This window comes from Halichoeres trimaculatus, unplaced genomic scaffold (genome assembly GCF_033239565.1).
Source record: "Halichoeres trimaculatus isolate MK-OKI-2021-1 unplaced genomic scaffold, fHalTri1.1 fHalTri1_scaffold_23, whole genome shotgun sequence".
Lineage (NCBI taxonomy): Eukaryota > Metazoa > Chordata > Actinopteri > Labriformes > Labridae > Halichoeres > Halichoeres trimaculatus.
Window position 1 is genome coordinate 12,371,192 of NW_027437201.1, and position 26,321 is coordinate 12,397,512.

The 26,321-nt window shown below is 43.5% G+C and overlaps 1 protein-coding gene across 2 annotated transcripts in view; it reads right to left on the reverse strand.

Moving 5' to 3' along the window:
* Positions 1 to 26,321, reverse strand: part of trrap (transformation/transcription domain-associated protein) — a 91,549-nt gene that overhangs the window by 54,030 nt on the left and 11,198 nt on the right. Inside the window, exons 22-44 of one of the 2 annotated variants that reach the window (XM_074662669.1) lie at positions 25,451 to 25,602; positions 23,433 to 23,632; positions 23,026 to 23,243; positions 22,543 to 22,740; positions 22,130 to 22,390; positions 21,749 to 21,910; positions 21,442 to 21,538; positions 21,033 to 21,154; positions 19,579 to 19,749; positions 18,325 to 18,393; positions 16,328 to 16,348; positions 15,697 to 15,816; positions 15,214 to 15,333; positions 14,951 to 15,115; positions 14,659 to 14,840; positions 14,360 to 14,558; positions 9,710 to 9,838; positions 8,611 to 8,877; positions 7,655 to 7,861; positions 3,755 to 3,913; positions 3,368 to 3,511; positions 2,575 to 2,685; positions 1,694 to 1,840 (exon numbers count right to left, since the gene is read on the reverse strand). In XM_074662669.1, the coding sequence (XP_074518770.1) occupies positions 1,694 to 1,840; positions 2,575 to 2,685; positions 3,368 to 3,511; positions 3,755 to 3,913; positions 7,655 to 7,861; positions 8,611 to 8,877; positions 9,710 to 9,838; positions 14,360 to 14,558; positions 14,659 to 14,840; positions 14,951 to 15,115; positions 15,214 to 15,333; positions 15,697 to 15,816; positions 16,328 to 16,348; positions 18,325 to 18,393; positions 19,579 to 19,749; positions 21,033 to 21,154; positions 21,442 to 21,538; positions 21,749 to 21,910; positions 22,130 to 22,390; positions 22,543 to 22,740; positions 23,026 to 23,243; positions 23,433 to 23,632; positions 25,451 to 25,602 (3,621 nt within the window). The remainder of the gene's footprint in view (positions 1 to 1,693; positions 1,841 to 2,574; positions 2,686 to 3,367; positions 3,512 to 3,754; positions 3,914 to 7,654; positions 7,862 to 8,610; positions 8,878 to 9,709; positions 9,839 to 14,359; positions 14,559 to 14,658; positions 14,841 to 14,950; positions 15,116 to 15,213; positions 15,334 to 15,696; positions 15,817 to 16,327; positions 16,349 to 18,324; positions 18,394 to 19,578; positions 19,750 to 21,032; positions 21,155 to 21,441; positions 21,539 to 21,748; positions 21,911 to 22,129; positions 22,391 to 22,542; positions 22,741 to 23,025; positions 23,244 to 23,432; positions 23,633 to 25,450; positions 25,603 to 26,321) is intronic. The other variant, XM_074662670.1, reaches the window with a different exon arrangement.

Consider the following 26,321-nt stretch of genomic DNA (forward strand, 5'->3'; position numbering starts at 1 on the left):
CATTAATCATTGAACTTTTTTCCCCACATAAACTCAAGACAACTGAGAAATCAATATTCCACACACAGAGGTATTTCTCGCACAAAAGATCCAAGGCAATGTGATTGCTGCTAAACTAAAGATCAATGGCTAACATCGGGTCCCTAATTTTGTCTAAATTGCAATCAAGGTTTACAAGACGGTAGGGGCAAGAGGATAATCTGGGACAGATCCATGGCGCTAATCTTGGCTAATGAACAAGGGACTTCTGTGATAAGGCTGCGGCAAGATATTAGGGTGCTATTGATTTGGCACTGTATTAACAGACTGGGATCTTGTATCTGGAGCCTTGTAGATACGGTATTTGCGTGTATGTGAGGGTGAGTGTGTGCCTGCGTCCCCTGCTGCTCCTCATGTGCCCTCATATGCCACTCCCTCTGACTCTTAATCACTGCCATGCCACTACAATGAGATGATAAAAGGTAATCGGATTTGGAGCATTGTTCATTAGTCTGAGTAAGATGGCTGGGCAGGTAGAGCATTGTCCCAAGGGGGCTGGGATTTGTGTTGGCGCATCTGCATAAGACCTAAAGGAAACCTTGTTTATCACACTGTTCCCATGGGGTCTGGAAAGGCTGATTGGTTGTGCGAGTGTGTATGCGTGGGCAAAGGGAAGCAAAAGGCGCGCCCAATTGCAGCGATCCCCAGAAGGGAAAAAAGGGAAGTACGTGACAATCGCAGCACACGGTGATAACCTTGTCTGAAGCGCGACTGAATCGGAACCGGAGAGATGACGAGAGAAGGAGAGGGGCGACAGATAAAGAGAGGGACACAGAAGAGAGGCTGCGATAAGAGGCTGGAAAGAAAAGAAGAGATGAGAGGAGGAAGTGGTGGCAAGACACAGGGAGAAAGGCGAGGACAGATTCACAGAGGCACAGTGGAGAGATAGAGAAGGCAAGGGTGGGGAGTTTAGGATGAAGAGGGAGCAAGAAGGCACAGGCCAACCCGGATAGAGTCCTGTTATCTCGCCACTGTCATTATTTTGTCATTATGGTCGTGGCGCCTCACTTCATGTATTTACTGATAAGAAACAAAGGACTCAGAGACGTTAAAGCAAACACTAAGACAGAGCTTAAGCAGGGATGTGGAAACTTCTGCAGGCTCTGAGCGAACTGGGAAAAAAACTAATAATTTTTCTTTATCGTTGGCTGCATTTTATAATTTTATTCACATTTGTTTGCCTAAAAATACTGTTGATGACAAACACCCCTGTGCACTGAATATGTCGTCAAATAGCCTGGAGTTTTATGTAGCAGAATGACAGTGTATAGCAAAGCAATCTCAAACCCATTAGCTATCCAATGACAGGTGGAAATACCTCTAAGAGTTACCGCCAGTGGCCAGCATTTTACATCAAGTTAAGAAAAAACTTGTTGTGAAATTTGCCTCTGATTCACCAGATGTGTCTACAAGGTGAATGCCAGCATTTTTTTGTGCATAACATCTCTTCAAGTTGCTCCTACTTATCTGTTTTAAGTTAGTCTCAGTTTCACTGTAACTAGGAAAACAAGGAGGCTTCAAGCAGCAGATTTCCGATGCTAAAATCCAGATCCCCGCCAAGAGATTCAACACTTTCTGTAGAACCTGTTTGCAGATATTAAGGTGCACTGTTCCAGATTTGTCCTGCAAACACACATACAGTATGTTCTCTCACCACTGTCATTAGCAGCTTGTCAAACCACTGAAGCTTCAGCTCAGCACGAGGCCACATCTCAGGCCTGAGGGCAGACTTCATCAGGCTGACGCAGCGACGGGACAGCATCTCCCCTGGAGACCCGGCCACATTGGTGCTGTCATTCACCTGCAAAAAGACAGGAGGGAGGTCGGTACATAATCACAGCAGACAACAAGCAGTACATATATGTTGCACTGACACATAGAAAAGAGACGGTTCAAAGAGTTATTCTGCCAAAGCTCCCGAGAGAATCCATTTGAGCTTCAGGTGTGATGTCTATTGGTTAATGCTGATCACTGAGGTCAGTGAACTGATACAATTTTTCTACAGGGATCACTTCTGCGTCATAATCCGCTGTTGTCAAGAGGAATAAAAAGAAAAGATTTTTGTTCTGTGAGCAGTGAGTGATCCCAGGAGGTTAAATTCAACAGAGACGCTTGGATGAGCAGTGAGAATGAAGCCTGGCATGAAAAAGAAGTTTGGGAAAGTCAAGGTGAGCTAAATCCCGACAGTCTATTTCAGGCTTGTAACCAAGGTCATCATTGCCACTCGAGCGAGGGACAGCTGTATGCGGAGGACACGCCGACAGGACTGTGTGTGTGTGACAGCCACCAGGCATGTCCTACCTTCACCTCTGAGGGGGTGAGGATACTTGTGTGCTACCTGGCAGGCGCCATGGATGGCAGAACTGTGTTCAGGGTGTGTTTGCTAGAGATTGAGGGCTGTGCTTGTGCTTATGTTTGTGTGTATGTGTGGGGTTATTTTTTTTTTGTGTGTGTGTGTGTGTGTGTGTGTGTGTGTGTGTGTGTGTGTGTGTGTGTGTGTGTATGTGTGTGTGAAAGTTACAGTAGAGGTGTTACCTGGCATGCAATCCTGATGAGGAAGTTGACCACTGTGTCCGTATGCTGTTTCTCAACCGGCTTGGTGAGCATGGTCTCTGTGCCTGGCATGGACTGGCTGCGACCAAACACCTAAAAAACACACAAAGAGAAATAATTTAATGAACAGAGTTCAAAACTTGAAGTTTCTATACTGTTTAAGAACTCCATCTGATTTCATAACTCTGTGAGAGTAGCTCCAAACATCCTTTAAGTGTGGCTAAATGCAGAGCTGCAGAGACATGTGACTGATCCAGTTCACAGTATCACAAGGGGGCCCAGCAAAACCTGGAGGCCTGTGATAACAAGCAAATGCAATTAACAACTAAATCTTTATAATGTAAATAAGTTCTCAAGTTAAGTTTCTGTATGCATCAGAGATTGATCACTGTATAATCCAGACACTTTGATTTTGAACAGGCACCCCTGGAAACAAAAACAGCTCATCCAGCTTCGTAAATGAAAAACAACAGAGCACAGTGGGACTCGAGATGAAGCAGATGTGCAGCTGCAATTCCTTTGTAAGAAAAATGGATTAAGGCAACAACAACCGTGCTGTTTTCTCCTGTCGGCAGTTTTTGTCTCAGACAGATTTAAAAATGACTGTTTGATCAAAGTATCCTTCAAACTGTTCTGCAACTGTTCAGATAAGTGAACACAACAACCAGCCAGAACTTTGAAAGAGAGAAGAGGGGAGTATAGTTATTAAATCCTGAGCTAATGAACGCCTAATTCCTGGCTTAATATTCAAGTGGAAACTTTCAGTGATGCTCACCGTGGAAGCAGCTCCAGTAGCTGTGCGAAACCTTTTCACGTCTTGTCCAGCAGCAGCAGCAGCGGCTTCCAGGGACAGTCCTCTTTTCACAGCACCCGCACTCGTTCCCTCACCGCCAGCACCTACGTCAGTCTCAGACTCCGGCTGCGGAAGGAAAAACATGAGGTGAGAGGAGGATGGAATGATTCATATTGTTCACAGAAAATCAAAAAGTCAAGTAATTACAAGAAAGACTCCAAAACTATTTCAAACCTGAGGATAAAAGTGTCTTCTTTTGAAATGCAAAGTATCACCAGTTGCAATTCATCAATTCAAGACCTTCAAAATAAAATATTTCTATAGGACATAATCCAATAAAAGAGTGTTCATAGCTCTCTCTGAGCCCACCTGCTGGTCTTTGATCCTTTGTAACTCCCATTTGATGACCACCTCGGCCAGGTCCACAGCTAGTTTCCTTTGCTCTATGGTCACGCTGGGAGTAAAGCCCAGGCGCTGCATAGCACTAATCATGTGCTGCACGAGGTGATGGCGCACTGGGTAGTACACCTAGGAAGACAAAGAAACTAGTTAGGGTACGAGCAGATAATAAAGTGATGCACAAAGTGTTAAGTTGACTTTGCAGTAATTTTGGTTTGCAGACATCAGCATGACACATGGGGAAGATTAGCCAGAAAGGTTGCAAACTAGGAGCTTGTTTTTTGTGTGCATTTTTTAACCATCTACTTAATGTTTACTGACCAGCTATCTTTTCCCTGACAGATCTCCAACTAAGATGTCTGCATAAAGTTGGGATCAGCCCATTTTGTGAACATAACGAACAGCTAGGAACACTGTTTGGTACTTTTTACAGTTTGCCTCAATTTCCAATATATCATTCTGTTGTGTTTCTCTTGAAGAAGCATCCTTAAACATGTTGACAATATATTAAAAAGGGGGTATTGTGTTTTTTTATGCTTTTTATGGCCCCTTAGTAATTAAAAATGATTTCCACATGGAGAAAAAAATACAAATTTTTCTCATGCTGATGTTTTAGAAACCCTTATTTCTGCATCTTTGAAATTCTTCAATATAGCTGCTGTCTTTTTGTGGCTCCACGAACCCCCTTCCCTCTGATTGGACCAGCCTTCTGAAGGCCTGTGGGGGCCCAGCTAAGGGCAGACATTGGTGTATTAGGCCCACACCTGTTAAGATGATCCTTATGCAATCACCTCATCATTTTAGCAAGCAGGAAGATCTTGTGACAATCTAATATTATTTTTTTAGACTGGACCCCTTTAAGCAGTTTACAGACAGATTTGGGGATTTGGAGATTTCTCTGATGGATGAATATGTAGCAGTTTGAAAATCTGCGCACGATTAGCATGGACATCAGCATTATCACTTTAAATCTATGTTTAAAAAAATGAGGAGGCATAATACCCCCTCTTTAATACGAAAACAGACATCATTATGGATCACTTATCCTTCTTTTTGCCTCACAGCTACCTCTTTAATGTAGAATTTTGTCCAGTTTTGAGTTTGGCAAGATGACTGGATGTGTTGCAGGGACATGGGGTTAACAAGAAGACAAGCTGGAGACAGTTTGTATGACTTTCTGTGTTTGCGATGTCAAGATAAGCTATCACCTTGCACGAAGCATCATTATCATAAATGCTGATCAAAATCAAACGCGCATCTTATTTTTGCTCTTGATTTTAGAATGATACCACATGTAAAGATAAACACAAGTGCTCAATCACTCTGAGACCGGGTGTCAGAGGACGCCAACTCTGAAGTCGTATTCCCACTTACTCTCAAGGACATGATGACACACACTTAGCCCTGAGAGTTCACACTCTCCAGCGTCACACTCGAGAGTCACTTAGCCTCGCTCCGAACTGAGCTGGGACTCTCGAGCACACAGACGCGTGCTGACAAAAGAGCGAGAGATGAGATGTCTATCTGAGGGCTGTTGCCTGTGTCAAAGAATATTAAAGCTTCTCACTTTGAGGGTAATTATAGGCGATAGAGCGGGGCTTCACAGCCCCTTAATGACAGAGCTGCTAAGCCCTGTCCATCACGTGTGCACACAGACAAACACGCACGCAATCTCTCTATTTCTTTATCAAACACACACATACACATGCGCAAACACATACACACACACTAAGTCTCTCATCTGTCTGTCATTATCTTCTCCCCAGTGTAATTATGCTGATGTGATTACATTAGATTAGTCATCTGGCCCAGTGAGAGCAGCCTGTCAGTGAGATAGAGAGGAGAGCTGAGGAAAATGTCACTCTTCTGCTTAAAGACCGTCGCTTTCTGACCGGCCAGGCAGAGAACATCAGCTGAAGAAGCGAGAGGGCACAAAGTCTCTGGGAAGTTTTCGGGAGGATAACCAACATAAAGGCCAATGATCCTTCACTGGTGCGGACTTGTGGGGAGATTGGGCGCTCTTTGACTCTGCTGATAGTCGCTGAGATGGCATTAAGGCGATTACAGGCAGCAAGCAGTAACCATTAGCTCCGGTGCCCAGTGATGAATGAGAACGTTTTTTTTTTTTTTACAACATGAAGCAACTGAGCACAACAGTCCTGCCTTGGATACTGTGAGAGGAAATTCAAGATAAGTGAAAAAAAAAACAGTCCTAGATGCCTCTTCACTCGCATAAAGACTGATTGAGAGGCGTCATGTAATTCAGGGCACTCATATAATCAGTAAAAATAGCTTCTCTGCTGTTTTTCCCTCCATGTGGTTCCCTGCAGTTACCAAAGTCACACTGAGCTGAAAGCTGGTATGAGTGACAAATGGCTGTGGATGTAAACAGGAGTGTTGGTTTAACATTAAATATTAAAATCTGAAATGCTAAAGTGCTGAAGTCAGCAATCTTAAAAAAAAAAAAAAACAGCTACTGCCTGACAGCAACACGTCCTCTGACACCTTGACAACCACGACTCAGAGTAAAGTCTCTGTTGTCTAACAGCCCTGTCGGTAACTTGACTGTGTCTTCTTGTTCATTCAGCTTCCCTTCTCGGATAGCTCAGTTTTCTGCACTTGATGCCCTTCCTGGCACAACCCTCCCTCATAACCCCCTTGGGGTCAGGAATTTGGGGGTTTAGTGTCTTCAGGAAGTTCTGCACATGACTGCAAGAGCTGGGATTGGTGTCTATCAACGTTCATTCAATTACAACCATCTACTGCGTCTATAGAAGTCAATCATATTTTTCAGCAGGGAAAGGCGGGGTCTGGTAGAGCTTGTCAATGATTATCAAGCTCATAACCCCTGTGGGTGAGAGCGGTGCGCTCTTTGGATGAGAGCTCTGCATAGATATGGGGAAAAGTCAGATGACAGAGGCCTGTGGAGGACGTTGCAAATAAGAAAAGTTCAGGCCACTCAAAAACTGAGAATATGTTGCCAAATTTCAGGAGGAAGAGTGTCGCGATTGTGAGGAAAACATTGGAGATCATGTAGGGGATCAAAGTATAGAGCACCCGGGATGAGAATGATCCAAAGAAGTTTGTTTTCTCTTTTTTGATCAAAAACAGGAAAAGAGACATGAAAGAGGAGAGTCTACTTTTCTAAGCTAGTTTTTGTGTTTGCATAGTCATAGCACACAATATTCTGTGGGTCCTGAAAGATTGTTCAAGATGACCAGAAAATGGCTGGCATCCAATAAGTTATGGATGCTCTGATACCTTTAGGTGTAATGGTAAACACTTCTTTGTTAAATGGAGGTCTGATCAATCATTTGTAGTGCATCAACTAAATTTGTCACCCAGGTTGAAATTTTCCACCTAAGCTGTTAGCTTTGCTTGTGTGAAGGTTTCTGCCTCAACGTGACACATATGCTAATAGTGAAATCAGTCACACTGACTTTATTGCTTGGGTCTGAGTTTTTTGATATTAGTTTGTGGCCTCATCTGCAGCTGTTGTTAGCTGAGCTGAGATTTTTTTTTGGTTGTCTGGTCTTATTAGTCAAAACAGAAGCTGAGCCAACAACAATCTCTGTGGATATTACACTCAGTATTGACTCCCCCTTCACCAAAACAAAACTATCCCTTTAACAAAGGGCATCTTAGTGTATTCCAAATGAGAACAAACACTGAAAAAATGCTAATTACCGCTGTGGTTCCAGACAAATCCAATGTGATAACAGGACATATGAGACAGGCATCTCATTTGTTTCAACTATTCCCTAAACCCCACTCAGCCTTTATGAAAACACTGGAGATCAATAAATTCAGCAGAGGCTGACAGGAAGAGCAGCACTTAACTCTGTGCGTATTTATCTGTTCTCTGCTCACCCTGAAGTGCTGCACAATCAGATGTAGAATGTGGACCAGCTGTGGCACGGTGTGGCCCTCTTCCACGATGATTTTGCGTGTCCAGTGGGTCAACATCTGGTGGCCGTCCTCCATGCGAGCGGGCACGGCTGGGGTCAGGATGGCCATGGCCTGTCGAACAATGGCTCGGGCCTCCATGGTGTGAGCTTTGAGGAGGCTGTGGAAGACCTGTAGAGGAAAGAAGACATATATTTTCACTCTTCCAGTATCAAGTATGCCTTTTCTTATGTTCAAGGCTGGGATTTGTGACTTTGTGTGTTGGCAGCTGCTGTCTTCTCTCTTTGCTTAACCTATCTATATATAAATTCACATGTTGAATTGGAAATAAAAGAAATCTGGGTGGAACCAACTTGCCAAAACACCCATCACCTTAAAACTTGACAAGGATTAATGTTAACATTACATCTCTTGGTTTGCATGATGTAAACATTTGATTGTAATCCAGCCAGCACCCTGTAATCCCATTAAATCGACTTGTTTGGTCTGTTTGAGCATCACATCACGATGTCAGCGAAGAGAAAATAACAGGACATGAGTGCTGTTATGCTGCCAAGATTGCCCAGCAAAAGAAGCAGAAAAACACTTCTCCATTGATTAAAAAAAGAAAGCTAAGAGGAAGCAGCCAAATTAAAACTCCTGCCAAGGAAAGATGGTAAAAGGTGACTCCCAAAGTGGCAGAAAGAGGCGAATTGATGATTGTGTGGAGTGTTATATGCGAAAGCGTCAGAGTGGAGCATCGATCGGGAAAACAGAATCCCTCAAGTTGAGAAATTTTTATCACGCTGAGTTGCAGGGCAGCTTTAAAGACGGACCTGGAAACAGACATCTTTGACCCTACTTATGAGATATTACAGGGTAAGAGCTGTGCTTATCCATCTTTTATTAATTTAGTTTTAACTGTCTTTGCTCAGTCTCACCTGCAGGACAATCTTCTTATGAATGGCGAACTTTGCGATGATGTGTGCCAGCAGCAGGTGGCCGCTGTATTTACAGGCGGGGTCCACGCAGGCTTTGGGCAGCAGGCACGGCCAGGCGAAGGTCATGAGGCGCCGCAGCTTGCTGTTGCGTGACTTGTTGTTGTCGTGGATGTGGTGCGGCGCGTGCTCCACCAGCAGGGTGGAGAACTGCAGCAGGCAGATTCGCAGGGAGTCCAGAAGGTCAGCCTGCTTCTCCGGGTCCAGAACCTTTGAGGTGAAAAGTAGAGGGGAGATGTCAAGGAGGGTGAAGTTTTGCCAACAACACAGATTGGGGAGCATATATTTGCAGAATTTTGGTGGCTTCACTACTTTTCCAGAAGGCAAGGATGATTATCTTTACTTTAAAGTGTAAATAAAAGAAGGCAAATATCATTTGTGCTGTTCGGGCCAAAATCTGAGTTTTCTCCCATTGCAGCGACACTGCACCACAACAGCAACACACTTTCTCACATATTTAATATATTTTACAGACAAAACAGCACCCCATATAAAACAACCATCAAAATGTGAATCCCCTGGAGAGGCAGAGATAGCAGGAGAGCAAACAGACACAGAGCGAGGTGAGTGAGGAAGCAGGTTTTAACCAGACTGGAAAGGCAGCCATTAGCAGCCATTAGGAGCGGTGTTAGCCGGTGATGAGATCTGCCCCCCGCACAAACAAACACGCTGACCTTTAGCTTGGTCACACCGTGACATTTACACCGGGAATTATAGCCGGGCCCGGTGAATGAAAGGTGATGGGAGAGGGACAGACTCGCAGGAGTGAGTGAGACGACACAGAGACAGGATGAAAGAGAAAATGAAAAGAATGAAATGATCAAGACACTAGAGAAGGAGAATGAGAGTAAGTGGGATGTAGCCGGTGATGACTCAGAGGATGGAGATGTGCTGGACTGATACTGTGCTGCGAGAGGAAATGCACAAGGTAATGAAATCAGAGAGATGAATGGAGAGACAAAGTGAGTGAGGAGGGAGGATTGAACAGGCTGAATGAGGAGAGAGATGTTAAAGAGGAGGGGAAAGGAAGTGCATGCGATACCTTTGTGATGAAGACACTGGTGATGCTTTCAGGGTTGTCTCCCTCAGGGTTGGGCGGTCCGAGCAGCTGCTCCCCTTCTCCCTTCTCGAAGCTGTACAGGAAGGCTGGATTCAGGATGTGCTGCAGAACCTTCAAAACAGGAAGAAAGACACTTTGAACTATTCAACAATGTGAAAAAAATCTCTTCTGTGTGAAAAATAAAGCAACCTTGTCTCCTTCGGAGTTTTCAGAGAGTACGAGTAAGCTTTCAATGATACTCCACTAACAATGAAGGAGAAACTAATCAGTGAAATCACACGCTGTGATACGCACACTCTCAGCCCTCATTGGCATAATAATAATAATCGACTCTTAATCAGAGAGACACTGGTCCTTCTTTCAGGCTGAAAATAACAGGGGATCCAACTTTGATTTATTAGAGACAAAAGAGTGGGAGGAAAAAAAAAAGAGACTTGAGGCGAAGCAATCTCAAATGTCCAAAACAGCAGAAAAAAAAAACAGTTTAACTTTAAAGACTCAAGAAAAGAAACCATTTTGTACTATTGAGGCACTTCTTTGAAAATGATCATGTTCTTTTAATTCATCAAGAAGCAATGAGAGCACAAAAACTATATTTATCACTAACACATTGAAACTTGCAAAAATTGCCTCCATTGGGAAAAGACACAAAGGCTTGATTAGTTGTTAAAAAACAGGAAAGAAAACACAACAAAGCTAACGACTGCATTTATTAAAGTAGCTGCTATCAGTTAATGAACTCCCCCATTCAATCCATCATCAGGGACGAAGAGGCATCGCTCAGCGAAGAACAAGCAGCGGCAACATATGTTCAGACTCCTCTGTTAGCACATTACTCACATGGGGCTTTGCAAATCGCACATGCATAGCTGGAAGTCTTGCAGAAACACACATGCAGCATAAATGAAGACATAGAGAAAACGCATGGAGCACCAGTCTTTTCCTCAGAGTCATCTGTTCCAATTAGTTCTGAGCCTCGGTTACATCAATCACTGTATGATCTCAGGGTAATGCCACAGTGATGCTCTCCTGCAGGATGTGCGAGTTAGTTGTGAGCCCACGTTTTTTCAATGAAATGTTTCTGCATGCACAATGTGCAAATATGTTATCTGTTGAATTTCAAAGCAGCTGCTGAAAGTGTTCGAGGCTTATTCGAGGCTTAGAGTGAGATGGTCCTGGCTTAGGAAGTTTCTCGAAGAGTAAAACAAATGGATGCATTCTTGTTCACACCACCCATCAGATTCTTTCATGCTCACTACACTAAACTTTTGGGAAGAGGCAAACAGTGGGAGTTAAAGTGGGCCTTCCTTTAACCTCAAAGCGAACACCTCTCAGTTAAATCAACATGTTCCTGATTATGCAAAACTCACAACCACCACATCTTCAAAACTACCGAGTTCAAAAATGAGCTAAATTGTCTTATTCAAAACACTTAAAAACACTTTTATTAGGTCATAATAGCTAACTACCTGGTACAGGTGCTCCAGTTCTTTCTTCTTTCCATGATTTTACTCTCTGCTTCTATTACTAAGCTTGTCATATTTCTATCTGTCCATTTTTTCTGGCTTTGCTTCCTTCAGGCGTGAAGTCGTAAAGAGTTCTGGACTGTTTTTCCACATCTGAATCGCAAATTTTTAACTTTTAAGCATCCACTTAAGGCTGGTTTTGGAAGTACCAGAGACCACATGCACACGCACCAAAAAAGGCATTTTCACAGGAGGAATAAACATATGTTTACAGCCTGGTACAAAAAAATGTCTTCCATCTGAATGGCAAATTTCTCTTACAGTTCAAACTGCACCAGGGGTGAATTTTTTTCTAATTCAGCAGTTTAGAAGATATGAAGAACAAGAGTTTGCCTAATCAAAGGACCAGCTCAGGTGATTGACAGGCCGGCACCCTATACCTGTTAGTGTGGGGCAGGGATTTCAAGCTCGTGCCATGGAGGGCCAAGAGGCTGCAGGTTTTCTTTCCAACCAAAAATTCCACGAGCTGATTCCACTGATTAACTCACCTTCAAGCAGAGAGCAGGGACTAATCAGTGAAACCAGCTGGTGAAGTTTTTGGTTGTAAAGAAAACCTGCAGCCTCTTGGCCCTCCATGGCACGAGTTTGACATCCCTGGTGTGGGGGCTCAAAGCCCACCTCATTTCCTCATTTCATATGGCCTCTGTCGATGAAATGCCTCAAAACTCAGTTTTATAAACAGATGAGTGATGTCACGGAGACTCTGTCCATTTTTTTTTCAAATTTTATGCAGCTAAACCGCCAGGGGTTTCTGTAAAACGCTGGATATGTAAAACACACAGGGATACAGAAGAGGCAAAAACTGCTCGGAAAAAGAGCTGGTGCAAAACTGCAGAGGCTTTGGGACAGCATATATAAGCCACATCTTCACTCTCAGCAACTTCCAGACTCCAGTATCCCCTCCCAGATTGAGATCAACTGACATCAGTGCTTTTGTACACAACTTTTCTGCACTACTTTATTTGATTTTGGATTTATTCCTTATTTGTTTTTTCTTTCAACTTACTACTCTGATATTACTTTAAAGTGTATAAAGGCAACTGTAAAGAAACTGATTTCCCCCACGAGGGAAAGGTTAAAAACTCCTGACTCTAATATCAACAGAGCCAGGTGAACTTTCATACAACTTTATCCAAGTATAAATTCATTTTTTAATCTACAAACAATTATAGGATACTAAAAACACAACTCTAAAGGTGTGCTGCCCTGGTAGCGACGCATCATGTAGAAAGAATCTGACGTTCTGCAAAAGCCTGCAGTACCACATTGCTGTCAGGCTTTAACAAAGGCTCAGGATGTGGAACAGATGTGCTGTGCTTTATTAATTCTGCACACTTGTTTGTTTGAAATGTTGCCCATGAATAGTCAAATTCTTTTAAACAATAAAAGCAGCAGAAATGCGCTGCCTTTGAGTTCTGTTTGGCTAAAAAAAAAGGAAAAATCCAGGAGCGGCACGAGGTCAGCCTGTGCCATCAGAGATGATTCATTGCTGCTGCTTCTGTCCCACAGTGTTACTATCCTCCTCTCTCCTGCTCACTCCTCCGGAGTCTCATTGAGAGATATTCTCCTGTAGCCCTGCGATGCTACACACACATAAGCACACACACACACACACACAGTGGTATTACGCTTCCAGTGAAATTGCTAAAGGCAATTATTTAAATGTCAGCGGAGGTACCACCCACACTAACGACTAGTACACCAATCAACACAAGCATATTCCCACAGACACACAGCTTCTCTCTGTCTGTTTGTCCGTCTGTCTCTCCACCTCACATCTGCTGCGCGCCAGAGAAGGACAATTAAGGGAAAAACAACAACATGAGCAAACTTCATGTTAGGGGGTGGCATGATGCAGCTTTGCAAACTTGGAAACAATTCTGATCAGTAAAAAATCTGCAGCAGAATTTAAGCCTACAGCTATGAAAAGCTAGCTCTATTTTGTCTTTTTTAAAACTTTGCTGTGTGACAAACAGAACAGAACAGGACTGATTTCACCTGCTTCTGTCCTAAAAATTGAAAGTTTGTCTCACCCCAGATTTCCCCGCTTGTCTGCTGTATGTTCTCAAACACAGCCGTTAAGCTATGTGCTAGCGTGTGCCAGGGCACGCCTTCCCCACTGACCCGTTTGTACTTAACGGCAGAGCAGCTGCTCCGCCGTGCCGTGCTGCGTGCCTGTTACAGCTGTGCAATGTGTGTGCTTGTGTGTGTGTTTAAGCATCAGGGCATGAATGTGGGAGAGTGGGCTTAATTAAAAAGCAGCCAGAACGATTGTAATGCTCGCAGCAGCAGGTCAGGTAGCGAGGACAGAGGCAGCCATGTGTGATCCTCTGAGGGTCTCGAGTCAGACAAAATGACCTTCCTGCTTCTGTCAGAGAACTTCTGCTGCACATCACGACAACTGCAGAAGTCACTCAGTTCATGTCCCTTTAGATAGGGAGTAGAATTTTGCAGCATGATTCTTCAAGCATCACTCAGCTGAAGACTCTTCTTAAAAGCATTTTGATATCTTTAAAATTCTGTCAGAAGTTGAAAAGTTAATTCTACATTTCCAACAAAAACTTTAAAAAATTAGAAAAGCACCCAGAGAGCACAGACCTCCACCAAGCATATTGTGATTGTCACCAACACTTTAGTCCTACTTGAATGTTATACTCCCTTTCAGCAGACTGTCTGCTACAATTTGGTGTTAGTTGCAGGTTTGTACAATTATTTCTTGCCTGACGGTGTTAAAGATTATGATGACCCAGTACATATTTCATATTCTGGATCTTAGTATCCAGAATATTGCCAGGATCTGGATCGTACTTTTACATCTGTCAGAAGTTATGGTGACCTTGTCTTGTATTGTTTTGCAAAGCAATCCGACCATTTATCCTGGATTTATATACACACATGGTGAAAACGTCCCCATCTCACAATGATAAAGAATCCTTTAAAAAAATGTTATGTTGTTCAAAGGCAAACTCTCCCAAAAACATAACCTCCTTGGCGGAGATAATTAAATTCCACTTTTGAAAACCAATCAATGAGTAATGTATGAATTCCACTTCCCCATGGCATGAACTCAAACATGTCATGTCCTGCTAAGTGCCCGTGTACGTACCTTCGCTTTAAGCTCATCATTGAAGTGTGGGTCGTTGAATTCGACAAAGCGGAAGAAAAGCGACCGTTTCTGAGCGATGGAGTAGTTCCTGGGAATTTCCTCCTCCATGTACTCCTTCAAGAAAGTCATATTGCATAAAAAGCGACCGGTGAAGGCTCGCAGAAGCTGGAAGAGCAGCTCAATCTCTGAGTAGTTTCGCCTGTTTAAGATAAAAAAGTTGATGAGTGTAAGGAAGCAAAGTTGCATATGGAACAAGACTGAAAGGCACCCCCTAATGCGGTTTGAATAGAGATACATACTTGCAGTAGCTGAGCAGGCAGAAGGCCAGCAGTTTGGGCTCCTTCCAGTTAGTGGCAGCCATGTTGTCTTTGCGGTGTCTCTCCTGGAAGGCCTCGCTGACCCACACTCGCCTCAGCTGGCTGACCAGGGAGTGCTGCCCTGCCAGCCAGCCTTCATCATTCTTCACGATGATGCTGATAATCTGGATGAGAGAAGATGCAGCAGTAAAAACGGTTACAGCTGGAAGTGTTCAGGATGATCTGAGCTGAGAAGGTGTGACAGAGAGTAAGAATGAAACTATGTTTGATTTACCTTGATGGCCTGGAACTGTAGGTCCAGTCTGGCTGTGGTGGTTGAGGGGGATCCAGGTCGGACTGTTGCTGCAGTGCCAGCAGGAACCAGCAGAGGGACGAATCGGTTTGGATTAGAGGCCAGGACGTCTCTGAGTGGCTTGGCATCTTTGTGTTTTAGGAAACTCTGTACATAAAACACACAGATTAACTCAGCTTTCTACAGATGCATTTTAATTCCTTTTCAGGCTCAAACACATCAAAAAAGAGCTTCCAGTGTCTGACCATGAACATGCGGCTCCACTGAGGGTCATTCAGCGTCGCCTCCATCATGAACAGCTCCACCGTCTGAGACGGGTGACGCGTCAAGAACTTGATCAAAGGCTCCCTGAACGGACTGCCAGCCTGATGCAGGGATGATGGAAAGAGAAACAGCAAAGGCAGAAACAGAAAGATGGGCATTAATTCAAATCTTTCATTGTTAAGATCTTTGAAGACTAAATTGCGGGGTTTATATGCGATTAATTTATACACTAAGAAAGATCAAACAGGATTAGAAATCTTATCCCAGGGTGTTAAATTAACTTTAGGGAGATTATCAAGAGAGTTTATAAAAAGGGTTCAAAGTAATGTTCATGACTCTTTCTGAAGCTGGAATATCATTTAAAGTACAACAGTGATCTTTGTTGAAGCAGTTTTGTGATCTTTCCATCACATCAGCAAGAAAAACAACAGAGCGCTGCCTAAAGAGGTGAGTACGAGTCTTACCTCTATGAGCATGGCCCTCTCTGTCTTCATGACCACCTCCAGCAGAGGTTTGACCAGAGTCTGAGGTGCAGCCGGGATGAGGTGGAAAAGATTAATGATGGCAGAGCAGATCTTCATCTCCTGGAGAAAGAGTCAGAGAGGAAAAGAGAGCAAAAAAAAGACAGGGCGTGAATGTATTTCAGAGACAGATGATGGAGACAAGACATGGACATCATTCCTGACAGACAGTCTGGATGGACAGCCACTGTGGAAAGACGAGGATGAATCTTAGTAGAGGGCTGAAAATGCAATTAGTAACTTATCCTTAAGTTAAATCCCAGGGATCTTGGGTAACATTCGCACGGGGTACAAACAAATGAAAGTTAAAGCCTTGAATTATTTGGATCTGAAGAGATGTAAAGGTAAGAGAGACAGGGCTGGATTGCACGATTCTAAAACAGACAAATATGAAGTAAGAGAAATACTGAGATGACACTTTCTGAAGACAACCACAGACACAGACACAGGGCAACTCAACCAGCACTACTACAACGACATCAGTTTAATTCACCAGCACAACATTGGATCGGCTAAGCTTCAATCACTGACAGAGAGTCACCAACAGAGGGCGCAACATCAGATCACATCTCACCTCGACGCCCTCCAATGCAGGCTGTGCCGGAACGGAGGAGGGGGGGAGACAATGATCAGAGTCAGCAGAGCAGTTTGTGTGCTTTTTGTTGTGTGTGTGTGAGTGTGTGTTGTCTGTCTTTGTTCCATATGGAGGGTGAGCAGATCAGACAGGGTGATAATGAAATGGAACGACAGCAGCAACCTTTGCAGGTGACCCAGTGAACACCTTCTCTCAGCACGAAGGGGATAACAGAGCAGGAGCCGCACACAAGTGGAGGGACACAGACCGTGTGGCATTTGGAGGGAAAACACTTAGACAGAAATCAGGTGGAGGGTACATGAACCAATATTTTTTTAACCCTTCCCAAAATTATCTATTTTCTAGCTCAGAATTGATAAAATGCTGGATGGCGTGCCTCTAAATCCTCCAGTTGTACAAAAGTAAAGTCAAAATAAACAAAGGAGGAGATGTCAGAGGAGACATAATGCTGTAAATACAGGAAGTACTAAGCCACTCTGTGGACCAATCACAGGACTTACAGTCTTCCTTGTTCTCTTTAAGACTTCTGGCAGAACCAATAATGAAAGCTACACTTCCACCAATCATCTTGGCAGCAAGTTCCAACCCGTCACCCTTTTTTACAGGGCCCTAGGCACCAATTTGGCGTTCTTGATTTCTGATCGCTTGCTCCTGATTTCCTGATCCTCGATTACCATTTAACAATTCACAGACAACTGTCAAGGAATGAGAACGTAGTCATCCTAAAGTTGGGATTACTTTTATGTGGAACTGTCAGAATCCTTTTAATAAAATAAAGTAGTCAGGGTGAGTTTTTTTTCTCATTTTGTTGCCTAATTACTTTTTGAGAAGCGTTGCACCAAGTTTTAGGGTCTGTTGAGCATCCCCTTTCTGATCCTCCTGCATACAAAAATTTCTAGTACTCAGCGTTGCAGGAGCTTTGTCATTTGTAAATTAAGCAATCAATCATGTCATTACACACTTATATTACAGCATGAATTCCCTAATTGAGACCAAATTTCCCAGAAAAATATCTAAGTTTAGCCCACATCCCATCTGGTAACAAGGAGCTTGAAATGGCCAAGGACTATAGCTGGAAACTAGCCATAAAGGCTAAAGCTGCCTTTTTTACTGTATTGTAAATTTAAGGGGACTGTCCATGAAACAATAAACTAATAAACTAAACTAGAGGGTGCTCGAAATATTTCCTCTTCACTCTTTGGGAGCTGTCATATCCGCGTCTTCACTCTCCTCAGCCCTACGTTGTCCCTCTCCCTTTCACTTTGTCTCTATCATGTCTGGCTAACTGACCCCCTGACCCGCTCACTGTCACCACCACCCTTGCTGTCAGCCCTCCACAAAGACCACGAGCTGGATGGAGAGGAAAGACAAAGGGCCAATTTGCATCTAATTAAGCACACCAATTTGAGATACAGCAGAATGAGACCGCACAAAGAGAAGGGAGGAAAAAATGTGCATTATTTCTATGTAGGGGAGGCACTGCCCCCCCTTTCTCCTCCTCCCTTTCTCCCTCTCACCTTTTCTCTGCCTTTACAAGGTTATCTGTCGGGGAGATAATGAGGAGACGCAGCTCAGGGCCCACCACCGCCTGCCTGGCGCCTAATTAATCATTGATTGTAATATGGCCACTCACAACTCATCAGGGAGGAGGCTACATTGAGGAGGTGTTGGCTACATGTGACTGTGGCTTTTTGTGTGTTTAAGGGGCAATTTCCCTGCCCCTTCAGAGAGCGCTGTGGGGCTCAGCGGGACAGATGGAGTGAGCAATAAAAGGTGCCAGCAGACAGCTGTATTGACCTGCTACCACAGGCTGTAGCTGACTACTGTATCATATTCAAATAAGGTTACGCCAAGAGTGGATTTAAGAAAAAAAAAGACATCTTAACATTCTGAGGGATGAAAGTTACACATTTATATTGGATTTAATATAGCAAGAGAAGTGTGTGAAGAGAAGCGTGTGATCTGTGTGTACTTACACTGCCATCACTACGCTGTCCCCCCTTGTGTGTTATTACAACGACCTCCATCCACTTCCTCAGGTGTTGCTGAGAGAAACAGAGAGAAAGAGGGTGGCTTGAGACTTGATGAAAGTCACATTTGTGTGTGAGATCAATGTGAAGAAATGGCACAAACAAGACAGAATGTAACAGGCATTTTTGGGACACATATTAAAGTGTTATATAACAGAGTGCGTGTACTAACAGCTACCTCGTGTTGATCCCATAGGACCTGCTGGCTTCAATACTCAAACCCAAAATAATGCATCCAAATACGTTCAAGTATTCAAATATAAAAAACAGATTTTCTTTTTATGTTACCCACACACTTTCATGATGACATGACTCATGACATGTCAACAGAAGTGTGGGGATCAGATCTTGACAACAAGCAATTTTGTCAGTTTTTTACTGTAGTTAAGAAACCAGCTATATCAACTGTATCGAGCAGTTACAACCAAATTGAACCACTATTGACTAATTCAGGAAAAGAACTGGTCATTGATACCAGATGCAATAATTATTTGAATGTAAAAGAGTCAATAAATGTTTAGATTTGTCTCTATTAGTATCATTTAATTGTTTCTCAAATCTTATCAATTTCACTGGCCTTTTTTAACCCATCACTTTCTTCTCTGAACTTTTGTAATGAGTGAATGTCTTAAAATATGGTAACAATTGAAAGAGTAAAGATGTAAAGATGTAAAAGAGTTTAATATTTACAGTAAATCTACAGTCCAGTCTTTTAAAATATATTGGCTCTTGCAGGATCCTTTGGGGACAATTCAATTTATATTGCGATTCTTCGTTATGTAAGATTTTTGCAATTCTTTTTTTAACTTACTTTAACACCAGACCATGTGAAGAAGTTTTATGATAATGTCTACAGACTATATCAGGAGCCATATTTTCCCATAAAATGCACATCACGTGAGTCAGAGAGAAACGTTTCACCCTCTGCAGGAGAAAAGTGGAAACTTTTTTCCAATTCAGTTTATAAACAAAGTCTGAAATGAAGAATTTAAGTTTGAAAAAAAACAAAGAATCCTGATTCTGATATTGTCAAACAAAACATCCTGATACATCGATTTTTGGATTTTTTCTCCTACCCCTATTATCGTGGGTCAAGAATCATGTATCAAATCGCATCGTATTGTGTCATATTGTATCAACGATCACCCAGTGATTCCCATCCCTTGCACCAACACCGCTACCCTTGAAAGTTTCTCTCACCATCATCTGATCGCAGAATTTGTCGTTGAAGGAGTTGGGGAAAAGACGTGTCACAGAAGTCAGGCGGTTCACCACGTTAAGCGTTAAGCTACGGTAGTCTCCCAGCATCATCAGTAGGGGGCGCATATGGGTGTGGATCTGGTCCACTTCAATGGTTGCACCTTCAAGGAACTGAAAAAAATGAGGGAAACATCAAGTATTGTTTAAAGAAATTATATAAGTGTTAATAATATCCTTTTGTAATAACAATTCATATTCATCCTGCTAATGTCTTTTAAATTATTGAGGTGTGACACGGTTTAAGAAGTCTGTACTCAGCTCTGTTAAATCATCATAAAAACATCTGCTCCTCTGACCTGCAAAAGCTGCACTTTGACCACTTAAGTTATGGGTTTTGTGGCCTGAGGGTTAAGTACCTAAAAATATCAGCATCCGTCCCTGCCTTGTGTCTTCATCAAGATCGTAAGGCCACTCAAATGAGGGCAGGACGAGCCATAAACAAGCACACATGCCAACACCACACACTGATGACGCACGACCCTCACACAGAAAGGAGGGAATGATGCATGGCAGCCACATTCATTTTCCTCCCAGAGCTGAGAACAAACACTCTATCCTGTATCGATCGGGCCGTGGCAACGCTCATTAGTGCTAGCAGGCCAGAGATGAAAGAATGGAGAGAGAGCAGGGAATGGCTTTAGGGGAAAAAAAATATCACAAGATAGCGAGAGGGAATGACAGTGGTGAGGAAAGAAAATGAAGGACACGGGGCTGGAGGGAAAAAGGGGACAAAGGGGGAGATGGATGGATTTTGAGATGGCATAGATTCTCTGATGAATAGAGGAGGAAGGATCAGGGAGAGTGTGACAAAAAGGAAGGAGGTCCGTACAAAGATAACCAGGAGAGGAAATGATTTGAGGGAGAGTTAATGAAATGACTTCTAAGTCAAATGTCATGAGTGATAAAGATCAAAAGCTAAAGGAAAAACAAGATAATCACAAACTCAGCTTCACAGAGGTAAAACAAGAGACAGGGTACATGATACAAGCAGGTAAACACAGAGAGGGAAGCATCAGGGGAAATTTCAAAGGGGAAGAAAATGTGTTTTCAGAAGGATTAGAAGGGTGCCAACAAATTCACAACTCTGATCTCTGGTTTCATAGCTTAAGGGCATGGTCTTTAATCCAGATTTAGAAAGGTCATGTCTGTAGGGCAAGGTTTTTTCTCAATGAGGAATTCAGTTAGAGTGAGAAATAACAGCAAAAACTTTGAATGGCTTCCAAATCAATTCTTAAAGTAAGCAGAAGCTTGGTTTAAAATGCAAAGAAAAGGAGCAGGTGGTCGATCCATTTGAAGAATTATAGTTCAAGCCAGCTGCGGTGTAGTGGGTTTTCAAACACATCTATTTGACCATTTTTAAAGCAGCTGATAGCAAAGAGACCTGTTGCACTGACCTTCCTCATACACGCCTCGCCTGCTTCCTGCAGCTCATTGTTGGTGGAGTTGAGGGCTTTGAACAGCGCAGCAATGATCTTCTCTCTGGACTGCGGAAGGTAATTGCAGGCTGCCAGCGCATCTGAGCAGAAGAAAGAACATCAGATACATTCAGCACTTCTTTTCTGACAGAAAACAATGAATGAAATCAATGAAATTACCCAAACATCACAAATCTGATCGTCTAGTCGTGTTTCAAATGGAACAAAATATGGTATAAGGAACATTCAGAACAGTTTGTGCTTCAGTGACAGAGGGTAGAACATGACATAAGAAAAGTTCTTGCAATGAGGACACGTGTACTACTGCAAAAGCAGAATCAATACAATAATCAACACCAATGTATGCAGCTCAGGAGGCCCTACTCACTGAGAGCAGCGATGCGGAGAGGAACCAGAGAGGGAAGGCTTTTGTAGCAAGGCAGCTTCATCAGAGCAGCATCCTCGGCCTCACACAGGTTCAGGAGCTAAACATGTCAAAGAAAGAAACAGTGTGACATCAAAGATCTGATGGATGGCTTTTGAAGGTTGATAACAGGAATGTTCCCTCTTTTTTTTACAAGATCAGACACACTAACTTTAAGAAGGGTATTTAGTTTATTGGCATGGTTTAAACATGTTTCCATTTAGCTTATGAAAAAATGTTTAAAATTGAGTGCCTTTTTCTTCTCGCCTACCTCTGTGTAAAAGACTTTGTGTTCCATGACGTTGAGGTCCATCGTGAAGAGGCGGGGCTGCAGGGTGGTGCAGAAGGTGTTGCCCTCCATCAGGCCGATCTGGGCATTAGCAGGCTGGTGACGGAGAAGATGTTTCTTTGGTGGAACCATGTCTTGCAGCACCTGAAAAGAATACGTTTTTTTCATACACTTCAGAATAAAATCAATGCGCATTACTGAAGTTTACTGAAATTGAGAGGCTCTTAAATAGAAAATCTAGACCAAACGTGATCAGAAACACTGGTTTATTGTAGATAACACTGGATTTAAGTTTAAAGACTGCTGCATTTTCTCTTGTATAGTAGTTTCCTAAAGTTTCAGACTTTTGCTCCTTTGCCTTACCTCTTTGTGTGGCTCCATGATGACAGTCACACTCTTGCCAGTGACCTGGGCGAGCACCTGCAGGGAGTGCATGGCCTGCTTCCTGACGGTTGAGTTCGGGGAGGTGACCTCTCGGACCAGGTCGTGCGTGACCATGTGGAAAGACTTGTCCTGTGCGGCCAGCAGCTCCTCTGTCTTTTCTTCATCTTTCAGTGGAGTCGCACAGCGCACGAGCAGCTGCTCCAGGGTCGTCTTCGCCATGGCTACTGCTCCATTCGACACCTTTGGCGAAAAAAGGATCAACACAGAGTTACAAGTTGTTGCGTTTCACTTGCTGCAAGCTTTGTGAAACCTCATGCAAGCACTGACGCTTGTTCTCCTTTTGCCTTTTTCCTTTTGAAATTAGTTTTTCTTGATTAAAAGCGTCGTCTCACCTCTCCTGTGAGGTCCATCATGACAAAGAGTAGGGCTTTGAGAAATGTGAGCTGGTTCTGCAGCACCCAGATCAGAGGCAGTCTCTCCATTAGGAACTTGATGGACACTACACCACCAAGCTTGGCATACCAGGCCTGCTCGTAACAGCAGGCACACAGACGTTCCACAATATAAGAGAACAAGGGCAGCTGGCACGCCTGAAAATGTAGACAAGAGGCTGGAATGATTAAATGACTCAAATTAAAGCTATAAATCACAGATGAAAACATAAATCAAACACATGGGAAATGAATTCAAAAAGCTAAACTGATTAAAAATGTGTATCTATTTCACGCTTTCATATGTAAATGCAAGTAATAACTTTGTCAGAATACTTGGCACATGCAGTGTGAATCCATTTTCTTTGTCATATTTATGGCTAGCACCAGCTAGCACAATTAGCACAATCTGCACAGTTCAACACCCCCCGCCCAGCAGCTCACCCTCTCCTTGGAGCCCAGGATGATGCTCGCCACATCAAAAATGACAGCAAGGGCCACCTCCCCAATCTTGCACAGCTCCTTCTCCTCATAGGCCATGCAGATGGCGATGGCATCGATCAGAACCAGCGGGTCCATGCCCTTTGAGCCGTTTTCCTCGCTGTGGAACATGGATGTGCTCGGCTGGCTGCCCAGCTGGTAGCAGGGAAGGAGGAAGGGACCTGGGATCGAAGAGGATTAAAGTTTAGGAAAGTGTGAGTTATGTGACGCAACTTTCTGTTTTCTTTATATTAATATACTTAAAAAAAACAAAAACAAATCAAACCCAGATTCTTGAAAGATTTGTCCAAAACGTCAAAACAGAAAGCTAATATGTGCTAAAGTGAGTACAAAGAGCTCCAGTCTCTTACCACACTGCTGGGCCACAGCAACCATGGTGTAATGGCGAATCAGGCTGGCTACAAAAGGCAGCGCGCTGGGCCTCAGGTCTTTAATCACAGCAGACATGAAGGCCCCGGTCAGGGCCTGTTCAAATGTTCGGCGTGCGGGCGTGTCCTGAGCCTTGTAGCGATGAGAGATGATGACATTGGGGATCCACTTCTCAGTAAAGCTGATGATAAAGAGAGAATCATACAATGGATTATTCAACAATTATGTATTAACCAGGCGAAGATCCAAGCATGTTTGCAGTAGCTGCAAATGCTGACCCCAGACCTGTAACTCTTCCTCTCTTTGTCCTTACATCCCCCTCTCCTCTCTCCTCCTCCTGCCTTTATATTTCCTCTGCCTCCCTCTTCCTCCCCTGTTGGTATTTTTGTTATTTACTGCAGCTGAGGGCAGCAGGGCCGTGGTGTGATTGAGCAGCTGTTTTCTCCATGCTTGAGCTTGTGTTTTATAATGCCACACGCCAGGGGCAGAGCTGATGGATCGCTTCATTTCATTATTGCCATTTAAAAGAGTACTCTTTCAAGGAGGAGACGGAGGATGAGAAAGGAGAGGAAGAAGTGGAGAGAGGTTTAGGGGGCTCAGGGGAAAGGAGAAAAGGGAGTGAGGAGGAAATGGAGGGGCAGTGTAAGATCAGTTGCCCTCCACTCATTCAGGCACCTGCCACTCCAGCACAGCTCCGTTTACCCCACTTGGCACTTCATGATTTGCCCTGTGTGTCTGAAAGGCTGTATTTACAGAGAGCGAATGCTGAGACAAACAGAGATGGTGTGGAGAAGATAAGAGCAGGTGAAGAGGGGGGAAAAGGAAGACTGAGGACAAAAACATCTGACAGGGTGCGGGCGTTCCTTGATCACAAGTGACGCACTTCATTATCCTGCAGACGTGTGCACATAGACACATCTCTGTGCATGAGTGTGTGCGTCAGCGCGTAATGACGGGAGGGTGTAAGGGCCATTCTGCAGTGTAAACAGACAGAGGAAAGTCAATTAGCCCTTGGCCCGTGGATCAATGATGGTAATGTGACTAACCCCCACAACAACAGGCCCCCTCCCGTTCAGTATGTCTCTTCATGTATGCATCTTGAACTCAGTACAGGAGGCTGTGACGGTGTAATTAGCAACTCTTGCTCCCGAGACAGATTTGATGAGATGTGAGTGATGCAGAGGGGGAGGAAGAGGAGAGATGGAGGTGCATGGAGGGTAGAGTAGATTTCTTGCATCATGTAAATATGTCAGGGTCTAGTTAAGCCTGGTAAAGGTTGAAGATGAGGATGACTGGTTAGCTTAGGTGCTGAGAACTCTCCAGCTGGCCATGATGTCAGGGGCATCTTTAGCCATGACAGGTTGTGTTTTTTCAGGATGAAGATGCCGCTTTCCACTAGCACATGGGTGTCTTGTTACAGCAAAGAAATGTTGAAAACAGATTTCTTTGCATGGTTTGATTTAAATTTAACTTCTATTTTACTTATATTTTTACATTTATTAATGAAACATACCAATGAAACAGTTTTTAATTTGAAAGGCCTATCAGGTGCTGGCATAGCTTAGCAGTCTAGGTTGCACACCCCATGAGGCTAGTTCCTTAAGTGGGTAGGTGGTCCTGGTTGGAATCCAACCAGCAGCACCTTTCCAATATGTCATCTCCCACTCTAATCTTAATCTACCCAATATCCTGTCCTATCTGAATAAGGGCAAAACAAGCCAAAAAAAATAACCTTAAAGGTAGAGTCTGGAGGAATTTTCTAAAAAAAAAGCTACGGTCAGAGGCAGTGGGTGTGCGCTGCTGCTGGCACTGAGCCAAGGAGAAGCCCAGTTTAAATGTTGTTGTTTACTTAAAAGTATAAAATCCTGCAGACCATTAAGTCTGTAAAGTTTAAGAAAGTAACTTTTGGAAGCACCTGACATTTGATGGTACCAATGGTGGTCAAAAGATTCAGTTTCAGACTCCTTGTCCAGGAAAAGGACCCAGGGTGAGGACTTACTTGGGGTGAGACAGAAGCTGGTAGAGAGCGTGCTTGTTATCGTCCAAACTGGTCATGGCCACCAGGAAACACTTGATGACCTCCCAGGCTTGTCGTCTGTAGTACGGCTCTGTGTTGGCACTCTTCAGACAGTCCAGAGCTGTCTCTATCGCCTGGAAGAGTGGGGACAAACCAGACAACATCTTAACTCTCTGTTTCATTATCTGAAGGACTCCTGTGCCGAAAACTGCTGATCGCCCTGCATTATCGGTACGGGATTTAAAGTGCAAGTATGACTCCATATGTGATTAATGTGGGGGAAGTAAAACAGGGCACCATCTGGCTGAGCAAAGGTCATTATGATTTTAACATTACGGGCTGACAAGTAACAGCAGCGAGGCATTTAAAAAGGAGGGAAATGAACTAATTAATGCCACTCAGTGGAGAGGAGAGACAATGAGGAGGAGGAGGAGGAAGAGAAGGATGACAGAAGAAATAAATGTGGACAGTGAATGTATTAGGATGTTTTTGTCGTGACAGAAACAGAACAAGTGCTTCATTAGTAGAATGTGGCTATAAGAAATATCAGAGAGCTTGAAATTTTTAAGACCAAACAAATGTTCAAAAAATAGGATCCAATAGGTGTGACTATATGTGAAATACAGCTGCATAGTGAGTCTGAAAGAGTACATGTGAGAGTCTGTGTGTGTGTGTGTTTGTGTGTTTCAGACACGCAGACGGATAGCCAGAAAGAAGAAGGAGCAGCCATTAGTGAGAGTAAATAATGCCGTCATGGTGGCCCGCACTAGATTGATGATTACTGACTGGGGATCAGGAGGAGAAACAGGAGATGAATTTAATTACCTGGAGGACACACACACATCTCCCCTCT